Genomic DNA, 24206 nt, shown 5'->3' with positions numbered 1-24206 from the left:
GGACTGGTCGCCAAAATCAGACCCTTCCATGAGCGAACTGCTGCGTGAGATGAAGCTGTTGGGTATAAGGTGCTGGTGTTACAGCGACTCCCGGAAAGAACCCAGGCCATCTTGGCCTATGTGGACTCCGGATCTTTGGAGGTGTTAGTGAACACAGCTGACAAAATCCACGAGATGCCAGAGCTTCAGCAGACGATGGCCACCCTCGCGACTACCCAGAACACTGCTCCGCGTCGCCTAACAATATTTATCCTTTAAGCAAGTACCATTACCTGGTTGATATCGGGGCAGACGTCCCAGTTCTCGATATATCACGGAATCACAAACTGACTCTGCAACAACTCAAACTACATATCTTCTCGAAGGTGCGTCCATTATCACAACAGAAACTCGCGTTTATAAGAAAGAATTCGACCCAGTTTTAAAGCAGGGTATGTGCATACCCTCGTCTTCTCCACTACACATGGTCCGGAAGCCCAAAGGCGAATGGAGACCATGTGGCAATTACAAACGTTTGAATGCTCAGATCAATCCACACCGCTACCCCATTCCACTCATCCATGACTTTGCGCACAACCTCGCTAACTACCGTTTTGTTACCACCTTGGGCTTAGCCAAGGCGTACCATCATATCCCTGTAGCTCCAGAAGGCATTCTGGAAATTGAAGGACTCTTCGAGTTCACACGGATGCCTTTTGATCTGTGCAATGCAGCGCAGGTTTTCAGAAGTTCATCCACTCTGTCCTGCGAAACCTTAACTTTTGTTTCGTGTACGTAGATGATGTTTTGGTTGCCTCATCCTCTGAGTCTGAGCATTTGGAACGTCTCCTTGATGCTGGTCTTGTACTTAACGTTGAAAAATGCAAATTCCTTCAAAAGTAGGTAAAGTTTTTAGGCGACACGATTGCCCCTGATGGAATCCACTCGGATCCAGACAAGTTTCATGTCATGACAGACTTCATAGTCAAGGATATGCGAATGTTTTTGAGCTTATTCAACTTCTATCATCGTTTCTTGCGCAAAGCCACACAGCACCAAGCGATCCTCAACGCCTAAATGTCTGAACCTAAGACGAAAGACTCATGCGTGGTTGCATGGTCCAAAGAGGCCGTTCAGGCATTTGAGCTAACCAAACGATAGCTGACAAACGCTACGCTCCTGGCATTTCTTCGGCCAGATGCACAGTTTGTCATATTCGTCGATGCCTCAGACATCGCAGTAGATGCTGCCCTTGACCAAAAATTGAACCGTTCAGCTTCATTTCCATGAAATTGAATACAACTCAACAGAACTGCAGCACCGATGATCGGGAGCTATAAGCTGCGTACATGGCAATCAAATACTTACGATATTCCCTAGAAGCCAGGCCGTTCGCAGTGTTCATGGACCACAAGCTTCTTACTTTCGCTTCTAAGCAGAAGCCCTACGAAGCGTCCCCCCGCCAACTTCGGCACCTGGACTTCATAGTCAGTTTTCTTCTAGTCGCAGACACTTTGTCACGCATTTCAAATGTCAAAATCCATGGCATGGTCGATTTTTCGGCATTCGCTGAAGCACAGAAAGATGATCCAGTTCTTCAGAGCCTCAGAGACAACCCAAAATACAAATTACGGGTATTTCCCCTTTTCGAATCAACCTCCTAAAGACTCTGCAAGAACTTGGAAAAGGACCTAGGTCATATGTTCCAGCCACTTTTCGCAAGGAAGTGTTCCATGCAGTACACGATCTAGCGATCAGCTACTCATTAGACAATATTTCTGGCTCTCAATGAATTAAGATGTTAACTCCTGTGCCAGACGATGCACCGCCTGCCAAAAGTGCAAAATCACCAAGCACGTACGGAAAGAAGTAGGTGCATTCCCTCGGTTTACAAAGCGTTTTCGCACGGTCCACATCGACATCATTGGCCGCCTGCCAAACAAGTATTGCCTCACAATCATCGAGAGGTTCACGCGGTGGTCTTAAGCAATACCTCTGGCCGACAATTCGGCACAATCGTGCACTGAAGCCCTTTGCCAAGAATTGATCCCACGCTTTAGAGTTCTAGCCGAAGTCATTACTGACCAGAGAATGCAGTTCGAGTCTATCCTGTTCTCCGAGTTAGGCAAACTCCTAGGCTTCAAACGCCATTGGACGACTGCTTACCACCCTCAATCCAATGGTATGCTAGAACGCTGGCGTAGGATACTGAAGGCCGCAAGTCCTGCCCTTTGTTCTACTTTGCCTATATACAGCCCATCGTGAAGTGTTTGTCCCCAGCTCCGCCGAGCTAGTATACGAGGAGAACTTGAGACTCCCCAGCGATCCTGGGTTCGATACCAGGTCAGCCCTTTCTACCACTGGGCTTTTTCGTTCGCTCCGGGACGCCGTGGCCGAATTAGAATCATCCCCACCATCCCGTCATTCTTCGACGAAGGCTAACACCCCAAGGACCTGGACGTCTGCACACGCGTCTTGGTTCGTACAACGTGTCTTAATAAAAGCCAAACTTAAGCTATCGTCTGATAATGTTTCTGTTGCATCATATGAATTGGGTAACGACAACAGCAAATATGCAACTTTATCAGTTTCATCTAATTCACCACCAGCCGCCAACATATCACGATTTATATCGTCAAAATTAGTGAAGTAAGTATCTATCACCCTGCAGTTTTAAAGATAAAAACTTCTTTCTTAAAGTCGATTTGGCTGTCACGGTTTCTCTTTCATATTTTGCATCCAAATTTCTTATTATTTGTTTTGCTGTATTTTCTTCTTTCGCAAAACTCAAAAAGGAATCACTTAAGTATTCTAGTTTTCCACTATTCGGTTATTTCTCTCGGAACTTCACTCTCTAAAACTTGAATATCATTTAGTTTGGTTAAAAAGGTAAGAATTTTTCACTATCAAAGGCTTTAATATTTTTACCACTGGCACATTTCATGATTCCCAATTTTTCAATTATCATAATTCTTCACTGCCCTTCTTTATTGTTTATTGAGTTCAGAATCATTTTTCAAAACCAACACTAATTCACAGCGTGTACTGGGCCCATAACCTATTCGAATATGGCCATTAAAGTTCTTTCTGACTAAATGAAAATAAATATTTTTTAGTTTAAATTTATATTTTCAAATATCTTTCAAACACCTCAAGGAGTGATGTTACAAGTTCGATATCTAGACTCATTTTTTTTTCATTTTATTTATTTCCAAATAGTGCCTGACATCTAATACATTTTGCTTACAAGTAGCTTAGAATTAGCTTAGCTAGCTTAAAATTATTACAATGGGTGGCTATACATTGTTTGGCCTACCCGACTTTCTCTGTAATTAACTTTATCGTGTAAAAACAAACTGTAATTTACAACGTTCCTTGGCTTTGTATATTATTAAAACATTACTTAACCTATTTTCAATACTGCGTCCGCACTAATGACGCGGGAAGGTTTTATTTTACTTACTTACATCTACCTTATTACTACTTATATCTACTTGCAAAAATAGTTAATTCTACTATATACAATAGCACTTAATATTCATATAGTGCTTAGCCCCTTTGCACTCCTACCAGGCAAGGTGTGTTGAAGAGGGACAGCATTATTGGTTTTAGGTCAGGGTTCAGAATCTGGCACGGCCTAAGGAAAGTCGTTAGTGGGATTGTTTTGCCCTGCTCATGCAGTGATCTTCGAGTTTATTGAAATACCACTCGGTAATGTTGAGGATATATGCTCTAATGGGGTCTATATTTGCTCGCCGGTATACTATGGCGTTCCTGCCGCACTTCTTAGTCTTCCAATTCTAAGACAATCCACTGCAATGTCTTAATACACAGCGTTTGAAAGACATGCATTTATCCATGGCGTTCGAAGAGCAAGTGATCCACGACGGGGCTCCGTAGCATATGATAGGCCTGATGAGAGTCTTATATAGGATCAGCATAGTTTTGGTGCTTAGACTCACTTTTTTGCGAAGAAGAAAGTAGATCTTGCCCAATGCACCATTTGCTTTGCCAATGGCGAGTTTAACATTATTGTTAAATCTTAGAAATTCGTTGAAATTGATTCCTAGATATTTGATCGATTTCGACCCTCTTACTATTGTATTTCCAGTTTCAGGCGTTTAACCTTCCTGTGTATGGATCTAGATCCTAAGTATCTAGATTTCTTCCTGAAGATGCAGACTTGTGTCTTGGTTGAGTTAATTTTAATACCCCAGCTTTGGTAGTAGTAGCAGAGGTCAACCAAGTAATCCTCTATATCGCTAACTGCCTTGTCTGGTCGAAAATTGGAGGAGTAGACGAGTGTGTCGTCTGTACGGACGTCAGGAAAGGGAACATCAGCAGTGAAAATGTTGTATAAAGTAGGATCAGAAATGAACCCCTGGTGCACTCCAGAAGTAACCGGCAACAGATCGGAAATCCCATTTCCAACACTGACGTAAAAATGTCTATCCTCGAAGAAACTGATAGCAAGTCTGATCGTCGGGATTGGGAATTCGTATTTGATCAGTTTGTAGATTAGCCCGTTTATCCAGGCGGAATCAAAGGCCTTTTCTAAATCCAGAGCGCGAGCTACCGTGGATTTATTATTGACGTTAAGTCTGCTGGCCACAGTATCGTGGAGGTAGCTCAGGCCGTGCTGTGTTCCGTGTTTAGCACAGAAACCGAACTGATGGTCTGGAATAATGTTGTTAAGATTGCAGTGTTGGACCAGCCCTACGGTCCATGCTCTCTCAAAAAGCTTCCCCAGGTTAGATAGAATTAAAACGGGTCTGAAGTTACCAGGTTCACAGGAGGCACCTCTTTTCCGAATGGCTATTTTCCAGGTGGATGGGAAGTAGCCCTTACTAATGCAGTTATTAAAAACCGCAAGCAGGAACTTAATGGAGGCTACTGGAAGATTTTTTAAGACGAAATTCGTAATTCCATTTGGGCCTGCTGACTTTTTACCGTTAAGGTTATGGGTAATAGCAGTGGGTTCGGAGGTGTTGCGTTGAGCTGCCGCTCGAAGAATTCCCCAAGTGTTTTTGCTTTCTCAACATCACTGCAGACTCACCTTTTGTTTTGGGTTAAAACAAAGTTGCGGGCTTTGTAGTGCCCCGTTAGCCTGTTGATATTTTGGAACATATTAACTCCAGGCTTAATGACTGCAAGTTTGCGGGTCAATTCGAAAGGACACCACCATACCACCGGTTAGCGTACTGAGACAGTTAATCCGGGAGAGTAATGATTTATATTCCGTATTTATTACAAGATAGGTAAGACAAGGTAATTAGATTTCAACTGGAGATCGCTCACGACTTTTAAGTCATGGCCCAGTTCCTTATTTTTAGATTGGCACCTAATATAAATGGAGACAATGAGAATCCGTTTATTGCCTGCCGTTTTAATGAAAGCCGTGGACAAGTTAGCAGATTGTCTATGGCGACTTCCTCGAAAACTGTTGGAATATGGACAACAGTTGCACCATCTGTTTATTGACTTTAAAGCCGCCTATGGCAGCATAGCCAGGGTAAAACTGTACACGGCCATGAGAGAATTCGGTATCCCGGCGAAATTAATAAGACTGACTGGGCTGACCCTGACCAATGTGCGAGGTCAGATAAAAGCAGCAGGATCACTCTCAAGACCATTCGACATCAACAACAGCCTACGACAAGGGGATGCGCTATCATGCGTCCTCTTTAACCTGGCCCTCGAGAAAGTGATCCGTGATGCTGAGGTGAATGCAAGATCCTCTTCAAGTCCACTCAACTACTGGCCTATGCTGACGATATCGACATCATGGGAAGAACCACCCGAGACATACAAACTGCCTTCATCCAGATCGAGCAGGCGGCCATTGGGGCGAGATATTGGGCTGCACATCAATGAAGGCAAGACAAAATATATGGTGGCAACGTCACCACCGAAGACGAATCAACCAACAACATCAAACCGCACTGGTCAAACACAAACACTAAGAAGGATTGGAGAATACAACTTTGAGACCGTTGACAATTTCTCTCTATCTAGGGTCGAAAATCACAACCGATAACAACTACGATAATGAAATCCGCGCACGGTTGTTGTCAGCCAACAGAGCCTATTTCAGCTTATAAAGACTTTCGCTCGAAACGTCTCACCATAGGGTCAAAGCTCTTACTGTACAAGATTATGATCTTGCCTGTCCTCATGTATTCCTCGGAAACTTGGGTTCTTAGCAAGAAAAATTGCGAACTCTTGGCCGCGTTCGAGAGAAGAATCCTCCGAAGAATTTTTGGCCCCCTACATGAGGATGGACGATTCCGTAGCCTACACAATGACGAAATCTATGAGCGATACCATGACCGTCCGGTTGTGGATAAAATCCAGCTCAATAGGTTACGGTGGGCGGGTCACTTAATCCGTATGGATGAAAATGATCCCACCCGGAAAGTCTATGGTAGAAAAAGAAGACGAGGCAGATCCTGCCTAAGATGGAGCGATGGCGTGGGTCAGGACGCCAGACAGCTTTTAGGGATATTGAATTGGTGGACCTCGGCGCAAAACCGGGATGTCTGGAGTTCCTTATTAAGGCAGGCCTAGACCGGATACCGGTTGTTGCGCCGTTGATGATGATGATGACTTCCTCGAATTCATAATCTTTTTTGATAATAGGACGGAGCCGGTGTTGTTAAAGTCCCGGATGGTATTATATCCGGTGAAGTTCACATTATGCCTGCTTTTAAGATGGGTCTCGAAACGCAATAAATGTCTGCTTTGAGAGAGTCGATCAACACCTGGGCAGTGGCATGTTTGGCGTGAGATACAAGGGACGCGGAGTTAAAAGTAACGGTACTCAACTCCATAAATTAAGAATAAGTTTGATGGCAGCGAATTGCCTTTGTTCATTCGTGCTGGCTGAGGTGAGGGCTCCAACCAATTCACGGAATGCAGCCGGCTGGTTTGGGAGAGACTTGGTTGGAGATGGAGGTGCAGGGGCCACCCGGGGCAGTGATTGTTTCATGGCTTGGGCGTAAAATACGGCTGGTTTGACCAAACTTTGCGACAGTTGTGCTACTGCCTGTTTGGTCTGCTGTGCTTCTTTAGATTTGCGGGCTTTGCAGCTTCTTTTCGGGCCAGCATATCTTCATATGCTGGGCAACCGCGGAAGCTGGCGGGATGTCTGACTTTGCCGCTGTTGCAGCATTGCGGCACCTCCGTTGAAGGGCGTGGGCAGTCGCCACGCGGGTGTTTTATGGTGCACTTAACGCACCGATGTACAATTTTGAGCAACGTGCCCAAAATTTTGACAATTGAAACATTGAATCTGTCCCAACGGTCTTATTTTTTCTAAGGTAACCTTCTGGTGTAGAATGTATTTCACCTTGAAGGCGTCATTGAGCTCTTGAGAGGGCTCGAAGGTCACTATAAAAAGTCCCGATTGAGACTACATTGAGAAAGAAGGATTCTCCTTTGTCCTGATTTGTCAGGAAGTTGGCTTCAGACCGGATTTTAAGCTACGGATGCTCAGCTTTGAGCTCCGACAGAATTTCTGCAGCATCGGTTTCACGATGTAGTCCTCGAATAATGAGGGACTGCGTCCTCAGGGATTGAGTCGTACTCGTTGTGGCGTTTAAGCCTTGCTCTTTAATAAGAGCGAAGATTTTGCCGTGATCCTCAATGGATTCGGCGAAAATGAGGGTCTTATCCGCTTTCGTGTTCTTGAAAGTTGCCTTTATCCCTTTTGCCTTAAGGGACCTTAGTAGAACAGGGACATTTAATGAGTATCCGGTAATTGCCGGTATCTTTTGTTTCTTTGGTTTCTGAGCGGGGGTTGGGGTAATATTTGCCTGGGGAGTGCATCCACGAATTTTTACACTTTTGGCACTAACCTTGCTCTGTTTTTGGTTTACGTCTTGTGACGAAGTTGAATGGGCCTTCGTCTTCCGATGTTGCGGCAGTGATGTTGCTGGTTACGGTCTTGTTGGCTTCAATATTGCCGGCTACGATGTTGCTGGCTTCTACGTTATTCGGCTCTACCAAGACAGCTTCGGCGAAAGCAGACGCACATCCCACGATGTCGTCCACTTCAATGGGCTGTCCGGCTCGCAGGTTTTCCTTCTGTCATTTTCACGTTCTGCCCTGAGCTCTGCCCGGAGCTCCGCGATCTCCTCCCTCAGAATTTTAATTATCTCGAGCAGATTTGCTCGATTCTCGTCTGCGGGGCTCGGGCCCCCCTCTTCGTCAGAGGGGCCCCCGGTCTTCGCCCTCTTGGCGGACATCTTGTCCCCAAGCTCGTCCTGCGTGGATGACAGAATTTCTCCGGTTCACTAAAAGAAAACAAAAATCGCATGTAAATTGTACTTTAATATACGGTGTCTTAATAATATTGAGACACACTGTATATTTCACCGCACTATACTTCCTTTGTCACTGTTTTCACTGTTGTTATGCTCTAACAGAGCACTGTTCCTTGTCGCCACTTAATCTCTGTTTTTTAGAAAAAAAACCGTCACTTTCTTTTTCAAATCCGCAGCACACGTCTGCTCGCCTGGAGATCTCGAAGCGAACTGATATCTAAGACTCAGACTAAAAATAAGGAACAATATCTAAGTACAATAAATGTTCAGATGTGGTATATTCTCTCAAATATAAACATTCCTATCTTTCCACATTCTATCATATACATATGACCAAAGCACATCTGTTCAAATAGAAAACGAAGTTTTAGTCACTATCTTTTTCTGAGAAAAGGTCTACAATGGTGGAGAGATAAAAACGTTTATTACGGTACAGAAATGGAAGTGATTAAGTTTTATTACATAACTCATGTTTATATTGTAGTATTGCAACAAAAATACCAACATGCAAAGAACCAACTAAATTTTAAAATAAATGTTGGCAAAAAATTACCTATGCTGTGAATATGGCTGCTTTGAGCTTTTCAACTGACTTGTACTCTCATTGTTTAGGTACATTTTGCACCCAAGACTCGTGCAGACGTTCGCCACAAAATTGCCGTTACGATTTGATGTCGACCGCCTGGGTACACTTATTCGTTTCTGTTGAAACCAATTTTTGTTGCAAGGCTACAATGGATAGTGGCGTTGTTTTCCTGCTGCAAATCAAAGGAATACGTAAAAAACGGATGCGAACTAGAAGAAGGTTTCGTTTTCCGATATGAATGTAATCACTGCAATTCATTTTCGATGTGATGATCGCAACATTAAGAGTTTCAGGTGATGAAAACGTCCGTCACTCTATGCCACTCCTACTCCCGTCCACTGCATAAGATTATGGTGGTGATGTGGTTCATGCAGGAGGATCCAGAACGGAAATCAGCCTGCTCCCTAACTACGACTTTTGCTTGAGAATTGAGGGATTCCTAGTCCTTTATTAACTTTTTTTAACTCCGCAATAAGATTTGACTACATAAGGTCTAATACAGGTGCAGAAATAACAAACTATAATAAAATAACAAGTCGGGAAACCGGAAGCTTGACGCTTCAGGTATAAAAGGTTTTATGTTTCCCTATGTGAGAAGCATAACGCAATTCTCCATTGGCTGACAGCATTGACTCCAAATATTTAAATTGCTCAGTACTGTCAGCTTCAATAACCTGCCCAGAACTGAGCGAATTAAATATCTCGGGCCAATGGAGAACTGCGTTTTGAAATTGCTTCACGCTTTAATGCGACCTGGATGAAGTGGCATTCCACAACTTGTGTTCTTTGTGATCGACGTATCAGCAAACGTCTCAAATATAGAATTTTCCCCAATATCGTCCGTCTGCCGCTCTCTACAGTTCTGAGTGTTGGTCGACATAAAAGACAATGAAAGGCGAGAGTTTCCGTTGTACTGGTGGCTTGACACGTTTTGATCACGTCCGAAATGAGGACATCCGCGATTGATATGGAGCACCACCGGAGCACCGATCGTGGAAAAACTGCGAGATAGGCGTTTTCGATAGTGTGGTCACGTAATTCACGCTAACGATTTCATTCAATAATCGAAGTCAATAGTAAGCAACCAAAATGCCGGCCAAAACAACGGTGTCTTCATACACTGGATGGTGATTTAAAGGTCTCGCGATTACATCCTGATCAGGCATTTGATAAAATAAAATTACGAAACCGATCACGACGAGCCGACCCCGCTTGTGAACTGAAGAAAAAGAAAAAGATGTGAGGAGCGACGAGTGCGCGACAGCTCCGTATCACATAGCTGAAAAATTCCATTGCCCTCTATTCTCTACAAAGCGATTTAAATAAATCATTTGATGGACGGCCCTGTATTGATAATAGTCAACCTCATACGCTTCACATTCTGAGTTTAATATTATTAGCAATTGCCAAGAATCTAACCAACATCTAATATAAAAAAGGCTAGGGAGAATTAGATTCTTCTTGAATGCAGTTTTAATATTTAACTCGAATGTCAACTATTCTCGTTAATGATGACGTCAGCATCTTATTTGTATGACTTAGGATGCTGTTAATTAGCACGAAATTGATAAGTTTGAACTTCTATAATTTTGACACTAATAGTTGGATTTTCATGGAACTTAGCATGTGTATACACGAGACTGTCCTCTATGTCAAAATTTAGTACACCTAGGATGAACTTAAGGGGAGTTTTTTAGTCAATTTTTAATAGTTGATAATATACTATTAGTAAATTTATTTGAGCACATACCGGAATGGGACATCTCTCGAAGGTTAGATTTCACCTTACAAACCTTACAGACGGCTACAGATAAGCAGATTCTTCATAAATGCGAACTTAATATTTCACGCAAATGTCAATTATTCCGGTTAATTATGACGTCAGCATCTTATTTGCATGGATTTGGAAGCAGTAAATTCGCGCGAAATTCCTAAGTTTGGACGGCTATAACTTTGGCGTTAATGACCAGATTTCCTCGAAATACGAAATATTGTCCTCTATGCTGGTACAAAATTCAGAAGTCCTAGGATGAATTTATGGGTGGTTTTTTAGTAAATTTCTAAAAAGTAGAAATATGCTATTAGTAAGTTTATTTGCGCAGATATCGAAATGGGACATATTTTGAGGCATAGATTTTATCTAGGCGCACCACCCTGATTTTTTTCGGATTTTTAGGTTGGGTAGTCTCCGAAAATGAATCCTGTCTCACTTTAAGTGCGTTCATTTTGACTCCTTACTCACGCGCTTTGCAATTCACGTCCCAACTAATATCAGTTTACATCAGTACAGTACAGTACGAGACCTTTCATTTGATACCCTACACGTCTATATCCGGTGAAAAAATTTTTGACTCCCCCCTTTGCATGTATGGGGACCCCCCTTTAAACTGCACCTAAATTTATGCCACTCGCTGTATGCGTGGGATTTCATAGTTCCCACCTGTCGACCAAATTTCGTTCGGATCGGTTTACCCGTTTTGGAGAAAAATGCGTGTGCCAGACAGACAGACAGACATTGAACCGATTTTAATAAGGGTTTGTTAAAAATGGGTTCTTCTTGTTTTCCCGAAGTGTAGTACAAGTTTATTTTCAACTTTACTTGAAATGGGAGGGGAAATTTGAAAATATCCCCCTGATTTTACTTCACATTTTTCTCTCAATAGTTTCTAATAAAGGAATAATCTTAGAATATAAGATAAAATAAATATATGATTAGTATATTGTATATTGTGCATAGTTATTAAAACACCTTCAAAATCACATTTTGTTTGAAAGGAAAGAAACTTAATCATCTATATCTGCATCTTAGGTCTATTTTATTCGAGAAGGCTATCAAGGAATGGTTGATGGTGGAGACAATATTCAAGACGCGAATTGGGCATCAGTGTCAAGCATTATTCACCGTGGAGGCACGGTGATTGGTTCTGCACGATGTGCTGATTTTCGGAAACGAGAGGGTCGTTTGAAGGCTGCTTACAATTTAGTAAACAGAGGAATTACAAATTTAGTTGTCATTGGTGGCGATGGTTCGCTTACGGGAGCAAATTTATTTCGTTTGGAATGGAGTAGTTTACTGGATGAATTAGCACAAAATGGAAAGATAACGCCGGAACAAAAGCAAAAATATGGAGTTTTGCACATCGCAGGGATGGTAAGAGATTCGTGGAATTTATTCATATTTTGTGTCAACCAATAATTTATTTCAGGTTGGTTCAATTGATAACGATTTTTGTGGCACAGATATGACTATTGGAACTGATTCGGCTTTGCATCGAATTATCGAAGCTATTGATGCAATTGTGAGTACAGCTTATTCGCATCAAAGAACATTCATTATGGAAGTCATGGGGCGCCATTGCGGGTAAGTGAACATGATTGAAATACTTAGTTTCCATCGTTAGAATAAATGTCAAATGTGACCAAATGTTTCGAATGGATAATATTAAAGGCAGTTGTATTCATTAATTGTAATGAACGGATTTCATTATATATTTGATTATAATTGCTTTAGTTATTTACCGGTTGTAACTGGTGTTATATCAGAAGCTGACTACGTTTTTTGCCCTGAGTCACCGCCGCCATACGATTGGCCCGAAAAGCTTTGCAATAAGTTATTACAGGCAAGCAATTTATATCATTTTCAAATATTTATTTCAAATCTTGTCTCATAAAACCTGCTATATTCATCATTTCCATTTGATGTTTCAAACGAACCTATACATATATTACTATTATTTTTTTGTTGATTTTTTGGGAAATAATGATACAGTGACAAAAAAAATAAAACTCAACTTGGGGATTTAGTAAAAAGTTCCCATCTTTGAGTTCCATTCGTTGAGAAATTGAACAAAAGTAAAAAAAAATTGGGATTAAATTTTCTACTGTTATATAAAGGACAATTTTCTCTATCAATGTACAATGTTCGAAAATTTCTGATGTGATTAAAATCTTGAGCTATCGTGAGTATTGTTTGTTGATAATTATTGACACGCAAATCGAACATTTTTCTTCAAATTATATTCTTTCTGATAAATCTTATTCTGCTGAATTTGCTTTTGGCATCCCAGGAATTTATTAATTTATTCCAGTTGTAGAAAGTAAAGGCAACTTACGAATGTTTGCCGCTAATGGTATGAAAAACAATCCATTTTGGTGGATGCTTGATAATTGGCGTAAAACGGCCATATTCTAGAATACTCCTTTTTCGAGAGGTAAAGAATTAGCTAATTTCGTTTTCTTTCACTCAGAAAAATTAGTAAATTACAAGTAATTTTTATCAGTTTTGACTTCTTTGTTCTCTTTCCTCTCTCGTCGACCCTCCGACGATTTTACTTGTTCTCTAGAATCCTTTTTAATATGACATATCGCTTTTTATATATGATGTATCGCTGCCAATGGCTGGCCAAAACCAATTTTGCTTTCAGTTTTTCAATTGTCAGCCATTGATATTCAAACATATGCTAACATATGCAAACTACCGTTAAGATGGCCAAACTGCATTGATGAATCTGGCGAATATTTCGATTGACTGCAATTCTTACTTCTTATATGACCCATTATAATCTGCAAACAGTGTTCTAATTGATTGAGCAATTCTTCAGGAGTAAGAAAAAATTAATATAGTAAAACTCCTTTGGATCACCATTTAGAAGCATCAAACATTTCTTTCATGAGTTTAACTAGTGAAAAACACACGATTATAATTTTAGATTTTTTTCGCAGAATGGACTTAGCAAATAAATTCTCATTTTCAATATTACTTGATTTTTCATTTAAAAAAAAGGCTTTTCTTTAATTGTGAGAATCGTGGAAATCAAATGAAGAAGTTAAATTTTCAAGTCAATTTGATGGAAATTTTAGAAGTTTCACTGCTTTGTCTTTGAAAACATGGTTTCGAGAAAAAAAAAACCCTTCTAAAGTTTAAAATCGTTGTAATTTTCTCGAAATCATAATATGTAATATGGTCCATATAGTTTTTTTCAACTTCAGTCTGGTATTCTTGCACTATACAATTCCCATTCCATAGCCACATCTTGCTCCTCCAACTTTTTTTCTGTTTAAAGTCAAGCTTCGTCGAGTCTTTTTGCAATATCGAAAAGTTAGTGCTCCAGGAAAATACTTTTAAGAATATTTCTAAGTTATTTTTATACATTATTGATTATAAATTTGGGGATGTTTTAGCAGATTTCAAGCTATTAAGAAAAAATTGAGAAAATTAAATGAAACAAATATTAACCCTTAAAGGGAGCAAAATCACATTACCAGGCTGACGTGAAAATACGTCACGTATTTATTTGGGATTTTTCTTAGCGGCAAAAATTAATTGGAATTCTATTGAATTTGAACAACCTATGAGCAACAAAGTTTCGCGAAGTAACTCCGCTGAAGGTCATAGAGTTCTCCAACTATGGAGCATGTAGCAAATTCAATTTTAATCTGAAACCAAAAATATTTTTATTTTACATTACTAAGAAGAATATGAACTTGAATGCAAGTACACATAATTAAATTTAAAAGTCTTGCTTCTTTTTGGAAAAAAAATATTTCAATTTTCACCATTTTTGAGGTCACTGAATTCAATATTGGATATATTCAACCTACATGTATATACTATGAGCTATATATAAATGAAATCATCGTTTACCCAAATTTTGTTACATAAAAATTCAACAAAACGTTTTATACCTGAAGTACCGAGCTTCCGGTTCCCGTCTTGTTTTCACTAATTTTGAAAAAAAGCACATCCCTGATTTTAAATGCGAAAAAAAAAATAATTATAAGAAAAACGTGTTTGGAATCACAGACAAAATACGGAATAAATACAAATTCACTCGTAGCATGGAATAACGCCAAGTGTTTATAAATACGTTGTTTACATATCGCTACACGATTACGTAAGGACATAAAGCGACTAGTTCTTGGGCTCTCAAGCCTGAGCTTGTACCCCATAAGCGCTCAGTTCTTCGCTAATAATCGCATATTTCGGGATAGCTAAGTTAACGATCTATGCAACAAAAGTCGATTCTGATTACCTCTTATTGTGGTTTCTCCCTCTAATATCAGGTTTGAATTGGAACTGGGAATGTGGTCATTTATATTGTAGATATGAGAACGATCGTTACTATCTGCAATCTATGTTGGGAATTTAATACTTTACATAGGGTAGGGTAATATTAAACGATTAAACTGCCTAATGTTCTATAATATTTCAGTTACTTAGCATTGGTAGCGGGTTTGTGTTCAGAGGCCGATTATATTTTTATCCCAGAAAGTCCACCAAAAGCTGATTGGCCACAAAGGTTAACACAACAGATGTCTCAGGCAAGGCACTATAAGTGAAAATAAAATTTACTCCTATGGCTGTATATGTTCATTAATTACGACAAGCCAAATGATGTACTTTTTTTATTTTGATTTCACTTTCATGCGCTTTTGCTTTCCTTCTTGGCTCTGATAGCAGATATCTTGGTCTTTTTTTATTTAGTGCTATTGGCTTACTATATTTTTTTTTTGCTTTTGTTAATACCTTTTGTAGCTATGAAGTAATTACAATTTGAAATTATGCACATAGAGACATTATCATCAGAATCCACTTTATGTTGTTTGCATCAAGTAAATACATAAAAACGCTTTTTAGGTGCATTTGCTTACCATTTTGAATTTTTACTACGGTTCTCCTTTTGCAATTCGCGCAAAGGCGCGATAAAATAATTGAAGGAATGACAAATGGAGAGGTGAAGATAGACCGCTTATCAAAAATTATTAAGTAGTAGTATAGGTATACAGTTACATCTCGAAATAGCGAACATAATAAAACAGACCACTTTTTCAGAATTGCTCGTTATTTCGAAACATTATTTTAAGAGAGATGTTGCAAAATGTCTATAAAAAAAGAAGAGTAAATATGAAAGTTTTATTCTTTTTTATTATAACGATTTTTTAGATAATAAAATATGAACTATTTTTGGAGAGAGGATATTGGAGAACGAGATTGGGAAATTACAGCATTCTATCGTTTTAGAACTATTATATAATTTCACTATTCAGGCAAGTGAATTTGTTACTTTGTTTCATCCGACAATATTTGACAGTAATCCTTATTTCGGTTATGCGGATAACATTCTGGTCCATAGATTAGATCAAGGTTGTCATGTTTGGTGGCAAAAATATTACTTGAATATCAGCGCTTTGTGTTTACAATTCACTCGCAAATGGATGGCGCGGGGCATTATCCAAAAAGAATAGGCATCATCCATACAATTTTTACCTTCAATAAAAGTTAGCAGATATTCGCGAAGCTCGGAGGTTCCGAGCAAAAAGAAATAATATCAGTAACAGTGGCTCTGCGGGGAGACCGTCGAGCCCAGCGGGTGTTCGCATGTTACGGTGACGAGTGATTTCATCCATAAAAGGAGGAACTTCACCGGATAAGATACGTTGTGGACTGTTTTTTCTACCGCATCGATTGCTAGTCATCATGGATGAAGAGTCAAACAATGTTACATTCATATTTAACAATTGTCTAAGGACTGCTTTTTAAAACGAATTAATAAGCAACTCGTCCAACCATACCAATATTATCTATTTTCGATTTTTGTTGACTAGACAATGTATTGTGCGTGGTTGTAATTTTGTAGTAGAAGCCAAAAATATAGAGGTTCATTTCCTCAGTCCCCTTCATACAGTTATAATAACAAAACAAGGCTACATTTTCCTTGAATGGCGGAAAATAAATTTATTTATCACATGTCGACATTTCGAGGACCAGTTGCCCTCTTCCTCGGTTAGTTTCAGTTTGATCTGCTAATAATCCAGCCTAAACCTAAATCTTAATTTCTAGCTATTTAATTGCTTACTAATACCTTTCATCCCCAGATTTCCTATAGATTATGATGATTACGAGGCTTTCCAATGTATCTAATTTTTCGAAGTCATTCACTCACTTAATTATTCTTAAATTATCTTCCGTTTTATGCATTACTAATGATTTGGGGACATGCATTGGTCTGTTTTTCTTTATCGACACATTTGCTTTACTTATGTGTTCGTTGACCCTCATTGTTATTAGCTTTATGGTTTGCCCTTGGTATGATTTTTCGCAATCCGTACAAGTTATCTGGTAGATTACGCTTTTCTCGCTGCCCTCCTTAGGTCTTTAATTTTTTTAGTAAAAATAGGCATATGAGATGTCAAATGAAAAATCGTCATTGGTACTTGCCAAATCCAATATTTGTTTTGACATTATTTGTAAAGAAGGAGAGTGCGGAGGCTGGAAAGTCGTCGTTTATTTCACGGGGCCATTCCCAGAAAGTAGCCAATGGAAAAGCTGGAAAAAATAACGAAGCTATCCCTGTACGGTATTTAGACCTGAAACCCTCCATAACGATATCTGCTTAAATAAATTTTATAGAAGTATGTTACCATATTTCTGCGAATTTAAATGGAAACACCCCTTTAGTTGATCATAGAATCACCAGATGGAAGTAATATAGACTATGGTATCAAGCATGATTCTACCAAGTTTGGTGAAATTGTTTTTGTGTAAACACGGAATCTCAATACCCTACTAAAGTGAGAATTGAGTTACGTGCAAGTGAAATAGTTTTGCACTCAACTATTCTTACACAAGAAGTGTATTGTTCACCTGAAGTACCGAGCCTTCAGTTTTCCACTTTTTGTTTTTTTTTCTAACGATACACAAGGCGGACAAACCGACATACAAAACAATGGAATCATTTCATTGTGCCTACTCGAACCTGCTGTCGCCATATATTGTTGTTAAGCGGCTACAGGAGGTGGAGCCAGGTTACTGGTTATCGTAGCACCTAGAGATCGAACTACCTCACAACGGTTCCAACGTGATGCTGTCCATTAGAGGTAAAGATAGATACCTCATAAGATGGTCGGCTCAATTGTGTTACTCAGTCCATTGTTGTAAGTGAGTCGATACATCATAAGGGGCGAGTCGACGAAATCGAACCGCCTCAATTGATGTGACAGCACATCGGCACAATGAGCACACTACACATCCGACTCAACGAGATGCGAGTCAACTCAGTTTGTGAGGCAATATTCGATGGCACGTGGATGCGGTGTACTGTGCGTATAGTGTATACATTTCTGTTTTGCAAATGCAACCAATATGAGTATTGTATATTACGTATGTATGTAAGTCGGTATGTACGTCGAAGCGATCATTTTAGGGTTTTGCGTAAAAACAATTATACGGTGAAATATGTTCTGGACAAAATGTGTAGAAATTTCAAATGGAATGAAACACATAACTTAAATATTCAAAGATTCGGCACGTAATTATTACATGTGAGCAACATTTTAGCAAGTCGAAAACACATGAGGGTGATAACCTCCTGATTTTAGTGAACAAGATGAGATAGTGTCCGGATAGCTGAGTGGTTAGAGCAGAAGGCTATCGTACGGAAGGTCGCGGTTCAAATCTCACTGGTAGCAGTCGGATTTGTATCGTGATTTGACGTCGGATACCAGTCGACTCAGCTGTGAATAAGTACCTGAGTCAAATCAGGATAATAAACTCGGGCGAGCGAAATGCTGACGACATTGCCCCCTACAGTCTACTATGGTGTACCGCAACGGTCTTGAATGAAGTGCTCTAACACACTTCAAGGCCCTGATCCAATATAGATTGTTGCACCAAGGATTATTATTATTATTAAGATGAGACAATATGTACATATATTCATGCTATTGTCGGAAGCAGGGCAAAGTAATGGAGTCTCAAATGAAACAACCTGATTGTCGGAAATGAATCTTTTTTTATTCAGGGTTTGAATACAACTAACTAAAACTGCCCTTGTTAATTAAATTTTTTATCTCGCAACGAAAATGCACAGGTGTGCATTTAAATAGTTCTTTTCTCAAATAAATGTTGCGCTTAAGATAAATTTGATGCCTAGGCGTTATTCGATGGCCGATGACCTCTAGGCAAATTCGCGAATTTTATTATCTTTAGAGTATGGAATGGATCGGGTGATTGATTGTATGTGGATAGAATTGGGAAAAATTATTCTGTGAATTGACCTTGTTGAATTTATGGTGCGAATTACAGGTAAGGTTTGAGTTGAGGAGTGCGATTATTGGAGTAGATATATGAATTTTTTAACTGATATAACCCCAGCACACCCAGACTTTTGTATTTATTTAAAGAGTGAATCTATTGTTTCCCGAGACTTCTTTCTAATTTCTGAATGTCGAATACCAGGAAACAGGAGTCAGAATATTGGGTTGGGGGAAAAGAAATGTCGTATTTGTGGTGCAAATTTGACGCTTTATTTACCTTACTTAGAATTATCCGATTTAAGTCAAATATGCCGAACTATACGGTAGGTGCGATAGGACATCCCATCCGAGCTTCCCGTAGCTTCTGGTGGGCCAGCAAAAATATGTGAGGTCGAACACAACACCATTCTTAGTGACCAATTCTGGGCGGTTCTGGTCAATCGCCTGCTTCAAACGGTCGAGTTGCTCACCGTGTTTTATTGTTTTAAGCTGATTTTTAAGTTACGAAAGGAAATTTTCCTCAATTTTCCTCCTCTTTTGGGTCGATTTCTAATTAATAAAGCCGTAATAAAACGCGTATTTATCGGTCCGAATGAGGTTCGAATGACCTCGCTAAAATCATAAAAATTGAAGCCAAGGGTTTACTTGTGTTTCTTCCCAAAATCCTTATGGACTAGGTGTAGCAGATTGATGGTCAGTTAAGATTTTATGGTTAGAAATCGCATTCTACTTTTTAAATGCGTTTTTCTCGAAACTGCAAATCTATCCAACGAAATTCTTTGAAATTTTCATAACTTACTCAGAACATATTTCTAGGGTCCGCAAATTAGAATAATTGCGATTCATTCGGTAGTTTTTAAGATTTTGGGTAAACACAAAAATTGCAAATTTCTTTTCAAAAACTGTGGCCACGTGGGGTATCAAATGAAAGTGCTCCATTAATACTTTTCGAAACTGGTTCGATATTTGATATCATGTGAAACATAGGGGAGTGAGGGCTCAAAATATGACCATCCAAATTGTAACAGGTCTCGTTCTCAGAACCTAGCCAACCGAAAAATCTGAAAAAAATCACAGTGGTGCATCTCTACGAAATCTAAGCCTCAAAATGCATTTGGTTCCGATATCTGCACAAATAAAGTTAATAACTGTATATTTCCACATTTTAGAAATTTACCCGGCAATCCCCTTTTTGTCCAACCCAGAAGTACAAAATTTGCCATGGGTGCAAGAAATAACATAATGCACAACTTGGTCAAGTTCGAAGAAATTCCAACTATTATTAACAAAGTTATATTGGGTGAAACTTTGCCATTTTTGATGAATTTCGTGCATTTTACAACGTGTATGACATCATCATCAAATATCAATTCGTCAATACCACAATGAAGTGAGTTCGTATGAATAGGGTCGCAAAGAATTATTTTGTTTTAGTTTTTTAGTCATTTGTATATGAATGTCAATTACCCCAAACAGACATGAGTGTATGTAGGTATATAGTATATGCGTGCTAATGAAGTTTGCGGGTAGTGTCTAATTCAGATAGATATATTTATACATTAAACCAGCCGTATTTAATATATGTTCTATATATGTAAAAATGAATGCTTCTACGTACGAAATAAATAGGGAATATGGGTGCAATCAATTTATATACACGCATATATGTACAGTATTCGGAAATATGCAGTTTGTTTGTTTAGGGTGAGAGTAACACCTATGGCTGTATTATGTACATATGACTTGTAGTTTGGAAAAGTATGAAGGAGTATGTTTGATTTGTAGCTATATACGGATAGAAAAATGTGCGTTGAGGTTTCTACCCGAAGCGCGAGCTTCCGGTATTCCGACCTGTTTATGGTTATGTGTTTCTTAGCACTGAAGCCATCCACAACACAGCCCTCTGCGACACCTATAAGAGGGAAATGGATGCCGCAATGACCGCTTTCAACAGAGGACCTGAGATGAAGTATCAACAAATAATCTTCACAACCACCTGAAGAACGTTATCATGGATACGGCCACAAACATACTTCGCCCCAGCCGCAAAAGGAGTCGGAACGGCTAGTTTGACGATGAATGTAAGCTGGCAACGGAACGGAAGAATGCCGCATGCCGAGTAATGTTGCATTCTCAAAGAACGCGGGCACGCGCAGAAACTTATCACGAACTCCGTCGAGCGGAGAAGCGACTTCACAGACGGAAAAAGGAAGCCTGGGAGAACCAACAGGTCTGTGAACTAGAAAATTACAGGGAGCAACCGCACCAGGCGCGGAAGTTTTACCAACAACTCAGCAACATGAAGCCTTATACACCTCGATGCTCATCCTGCCGAGACAAAGAGGGAAATCTGATTTCCGACAGAATGGGTATATTGGAGCGATGGGTTGAGTACTTTAATGAGCTACTGAACAACCAGAACATCGGCGAGTTGGAGGTCCCGCCAACTGAAGACAACTGCGTACGCACCACAGACAGGTCGACCTGATGTCGAGAAAGATGCCTTCTGGCAACTTCCTGATGCAAAGACCTGCTACGTGCCTGCTCATGTGGATGAAAAGGCAGACGGTAATAGGTGCCATAGGATAAAGTGGTTCATATCGCGCAATGCGGGTGGCGAGCGTATAATGGATTTTGCGGACACCCATGACCTTGTATTCATGAATACCTGGCTCATAAAACGATTGTCTCATCTTGCTGCATTTTATAGTCTTCTTTTTCTTCAGCCTTTGTCCCGTTCACAAGCGGGGTCGGCTCGTCGTGATCGGCTTCGCCATTTGGCTCTATCGAATGCCTGATCTGGGTGCAATCTCGAGGCTTTCAAATCCCCATCCAGCGTATCAAGCCACCGTTGCTTAGGTCTGCCTTTTGGTCGTTTACCATCGACTTCGATGTTCAGACCAATCTTTGCAAGTGAATTCTCGTTTGCACGAATTGCGTGACCATACCATCGAAGACGCCTCTCTCGCAACTTTTCCACGATCGGTGCAACCCTATAACGATCGCGGATATCCTCATTTCGGATGTGATCTAAACGTGTGACGCCACTAGTCCAACGTAGCATCTTCGTCTCCATTACCGCGAGACGCCGTTCATTGTCTTTTATGGTCGGCCAACACTCAGAACCATAGAGAGCGACTGGACGGACAACATTGCGATAAATTTTAGATTTGAGACGTTCGTTGATACGTCGATCACAAAGGACACCAGTTGTGGAACGCCACTTCATCCAGGTTGCGTTAATGCGTGAAGCAATTTCATAACGCAGCTCTCCATTGGCTGATAGCGTTGACCCGAGGTATTTAAATCGCTCAGATCTGGGCAGATCACTGCCGCTGACAGTGATTGTGCCTGTTTCATGGGGATCGGTCGTCAAAAATTCAGTTTTGTTTAAATTCAATCTGAGACCGTGTTGCATGAGGCGATCATTCCATTTTTGAACAAGTTGCTCGAGATCATTTTTGCTATCAGATGCTAGGAAAACATCATCTGCATAAAGCAGTGTGTAGGGCGCTGGACGTTGGATATCCCGTGTGACGGTGTCCATAACAAGGACAAAGAGGAGTGGTGAGAGGGCGCTTCCTTGATGAACTCCAACAGAGACGCGAAGCGGTTTTGATACACCCGCCATACTTCGAACTTTACTTTTCGGATCGTGGTAGAGCAATTGAACCCAGCGCACGAGTTCTTCTGGCACGAAGTGTTGTCGTAAAGCATACCAGATGAGTTCGTGTGGTACACGGTCAAACGCTTTCTCTAGATCCAGAAAGGCAATGTAAAGAGGGCGATGCTTCTCACGGTGTTTTTCCATGAGTAACCGCGCAGCGTGTATTGCGTCAGTAGTTCCGCAGTTCTTGACAAATCCGGCTTGATTCACGGTTATTTCAACGATTTCGCGAATACGGTTGTCAAGAATGCGTTCAAAAATCTTCATGGTATGGGAAAGTAACCGGATCGGACGGTAATTTGAACATTCTGCTGGACTACCTTTCTTTTTCCATATTGGAACAGTGGTACTTTCTTGCCAGTCAGATGGTGTTCTTCCTTCCTGAATAACCCGGTTAAAGAATTCACTCAGCCACAGTGTTGGGTCCCAGCTCTTTGCTTTCCAGAGCTCAGATGCGATGTCGTCAGGTCCTGTTGCTTTCCCCGATTTCATTTGTTTTATTGCCTCCTCGACTTCAGTTGCGCTGACTGGTGGAACTGCTCCAAACGTCGGCAATGATTGTGGAAGTGGAGGATGAGCAAATTCTTCAGTTGAAATCTGCTCGAAGTATTCTCGCCATCTATCCGTCGCGGCTCGACGATCAGTAAGCAAAGTACCGTTCTTGTCATTAACACAACAGAAGTGTTCGATATCCTGTGTGCGTTCATCACGGCTTTTAGCAAGTCGGTATAGATCTCTCTCGCCATCCCGAGTGTCCAGTTTATCGTAAAGATTTTTGAAATGGTTCGCTCGGGTGACAGCGGCCGCTTTCTTTGCTTCCCGGTTGGCATTCTTATAAATTTGCCAATTAGCAGGCGTTTTATCGTCGAGAAATTTGTGGTAGAGGCGTTTCTTTTCACGGACCTTCATTTCAACATCATCATTCCAAAGCCAAGTATCTCGGTTGATGTACCGCTTACCCGGCTTGGTGACCCCGAGGGTTGCAGAGGCCGCTTTGTGGATCGTGTCTTTCATTTGGTTCCATGATTCTTCCACATTCGTAATGGTTGGCAATCGTATGAGTGAGACCGTTTCTTCGTTCTTCTCACCAAATCGCCACCATTTAATGCGCGGCGGGCCAGTGCGTTCCTCACGCCGTTTTATCGGTGGCTTAATTCGCAGGACAGCAATCAACGGCCGATGTTGAGGTGCGATGGTCTCATAGGGAACGACTTTGCAATCAATGACAGTGGTAAAATGTTGACGTCTTATGAGAATATAGTCGATTTGCGTTTTATTGTTCCCACTATAAAATGTGGGAAGATGAGACAATCGTTTGATGAACCATGTATTCATAAGTACAAGGTCATGGGTGTCCGCAAAATCGATTATACGCTCGCCACCTTCGTTGCGCGCTCCGAACCCCTTTCCCCCATGGCACCTGTTACCGTCTGCCTTTTCACCCACATGACCATTAAGGTCGCCGGCAATGATTATGTAATCGTCAGCAGGCACATGACAAGTCTTTTCATCGAGAAGTTGCCAGAAGGCATCTTTCTCGGCATCAGGTCGGCCTGTCTGTGGTGCATACGCGGTGAAGAAGTGAATAGTGCGATCAGCTGATATAATGGTGAGC

General features: G+C 40.6%; 1 protein-coding gene across 9 annotated transcripts in view; it reads left to right on the top strand.

The window, feature by feature from the left end:
- LOC119658869 (ATP-dependent 6-phosphofructokinase) overlaps positions 1 to 24206 on the top strand; it is an 89460-nt gene that overhangs the window by 5725 nt on the left and 59529 nt on the right. For 5 of the 9 annotated variants that reach the window (XM_038066630.1, XM_038066635.1, XM_038066632.1 and 2 more), the window contains 3 exons: positions 11699 to 12040; positions 12096 to 12250; positions 12401 to 12509. In XM_038066630.1, coding sequence (XP_037922558.1) covers positions 11699 to 12040; positions 12096 to 12250; positions 12401 to 12509 — 606 coding nt within the window. Of the gene's footprint in view, positions 1 to 11698; positions 12041 to 12095; positions 12251 to 12400; positions 12510 to 15101; positions 15211 to 24206 lie in introns of all 9 variants that reach the window. The other 4 variants (XM_038066634.1, XM_038066637.1, XM_038066636.1 and 1 more) reach the window with 2 other exon arrangements.

This window comes from Hermetia illucens, chromosome 6 (assembly GCF_905115235.1).
Source record: "Hermetia illucens chromosome 6, iHerIll2.2.curated.20191125, whole genome shotgun sequence".
Taxonomy (NCBI): Eukaryota; Metazoa; Arthropoda; class Insecta; order Diptera; family Stratiomyidae; genus Hermetia; species Hermetia illucens.
The sequence above is the reverse complement of the archived record's forward strand: the minus strand, read 5'-3'. Positions and strand labels throughout refer to the sequence as shown.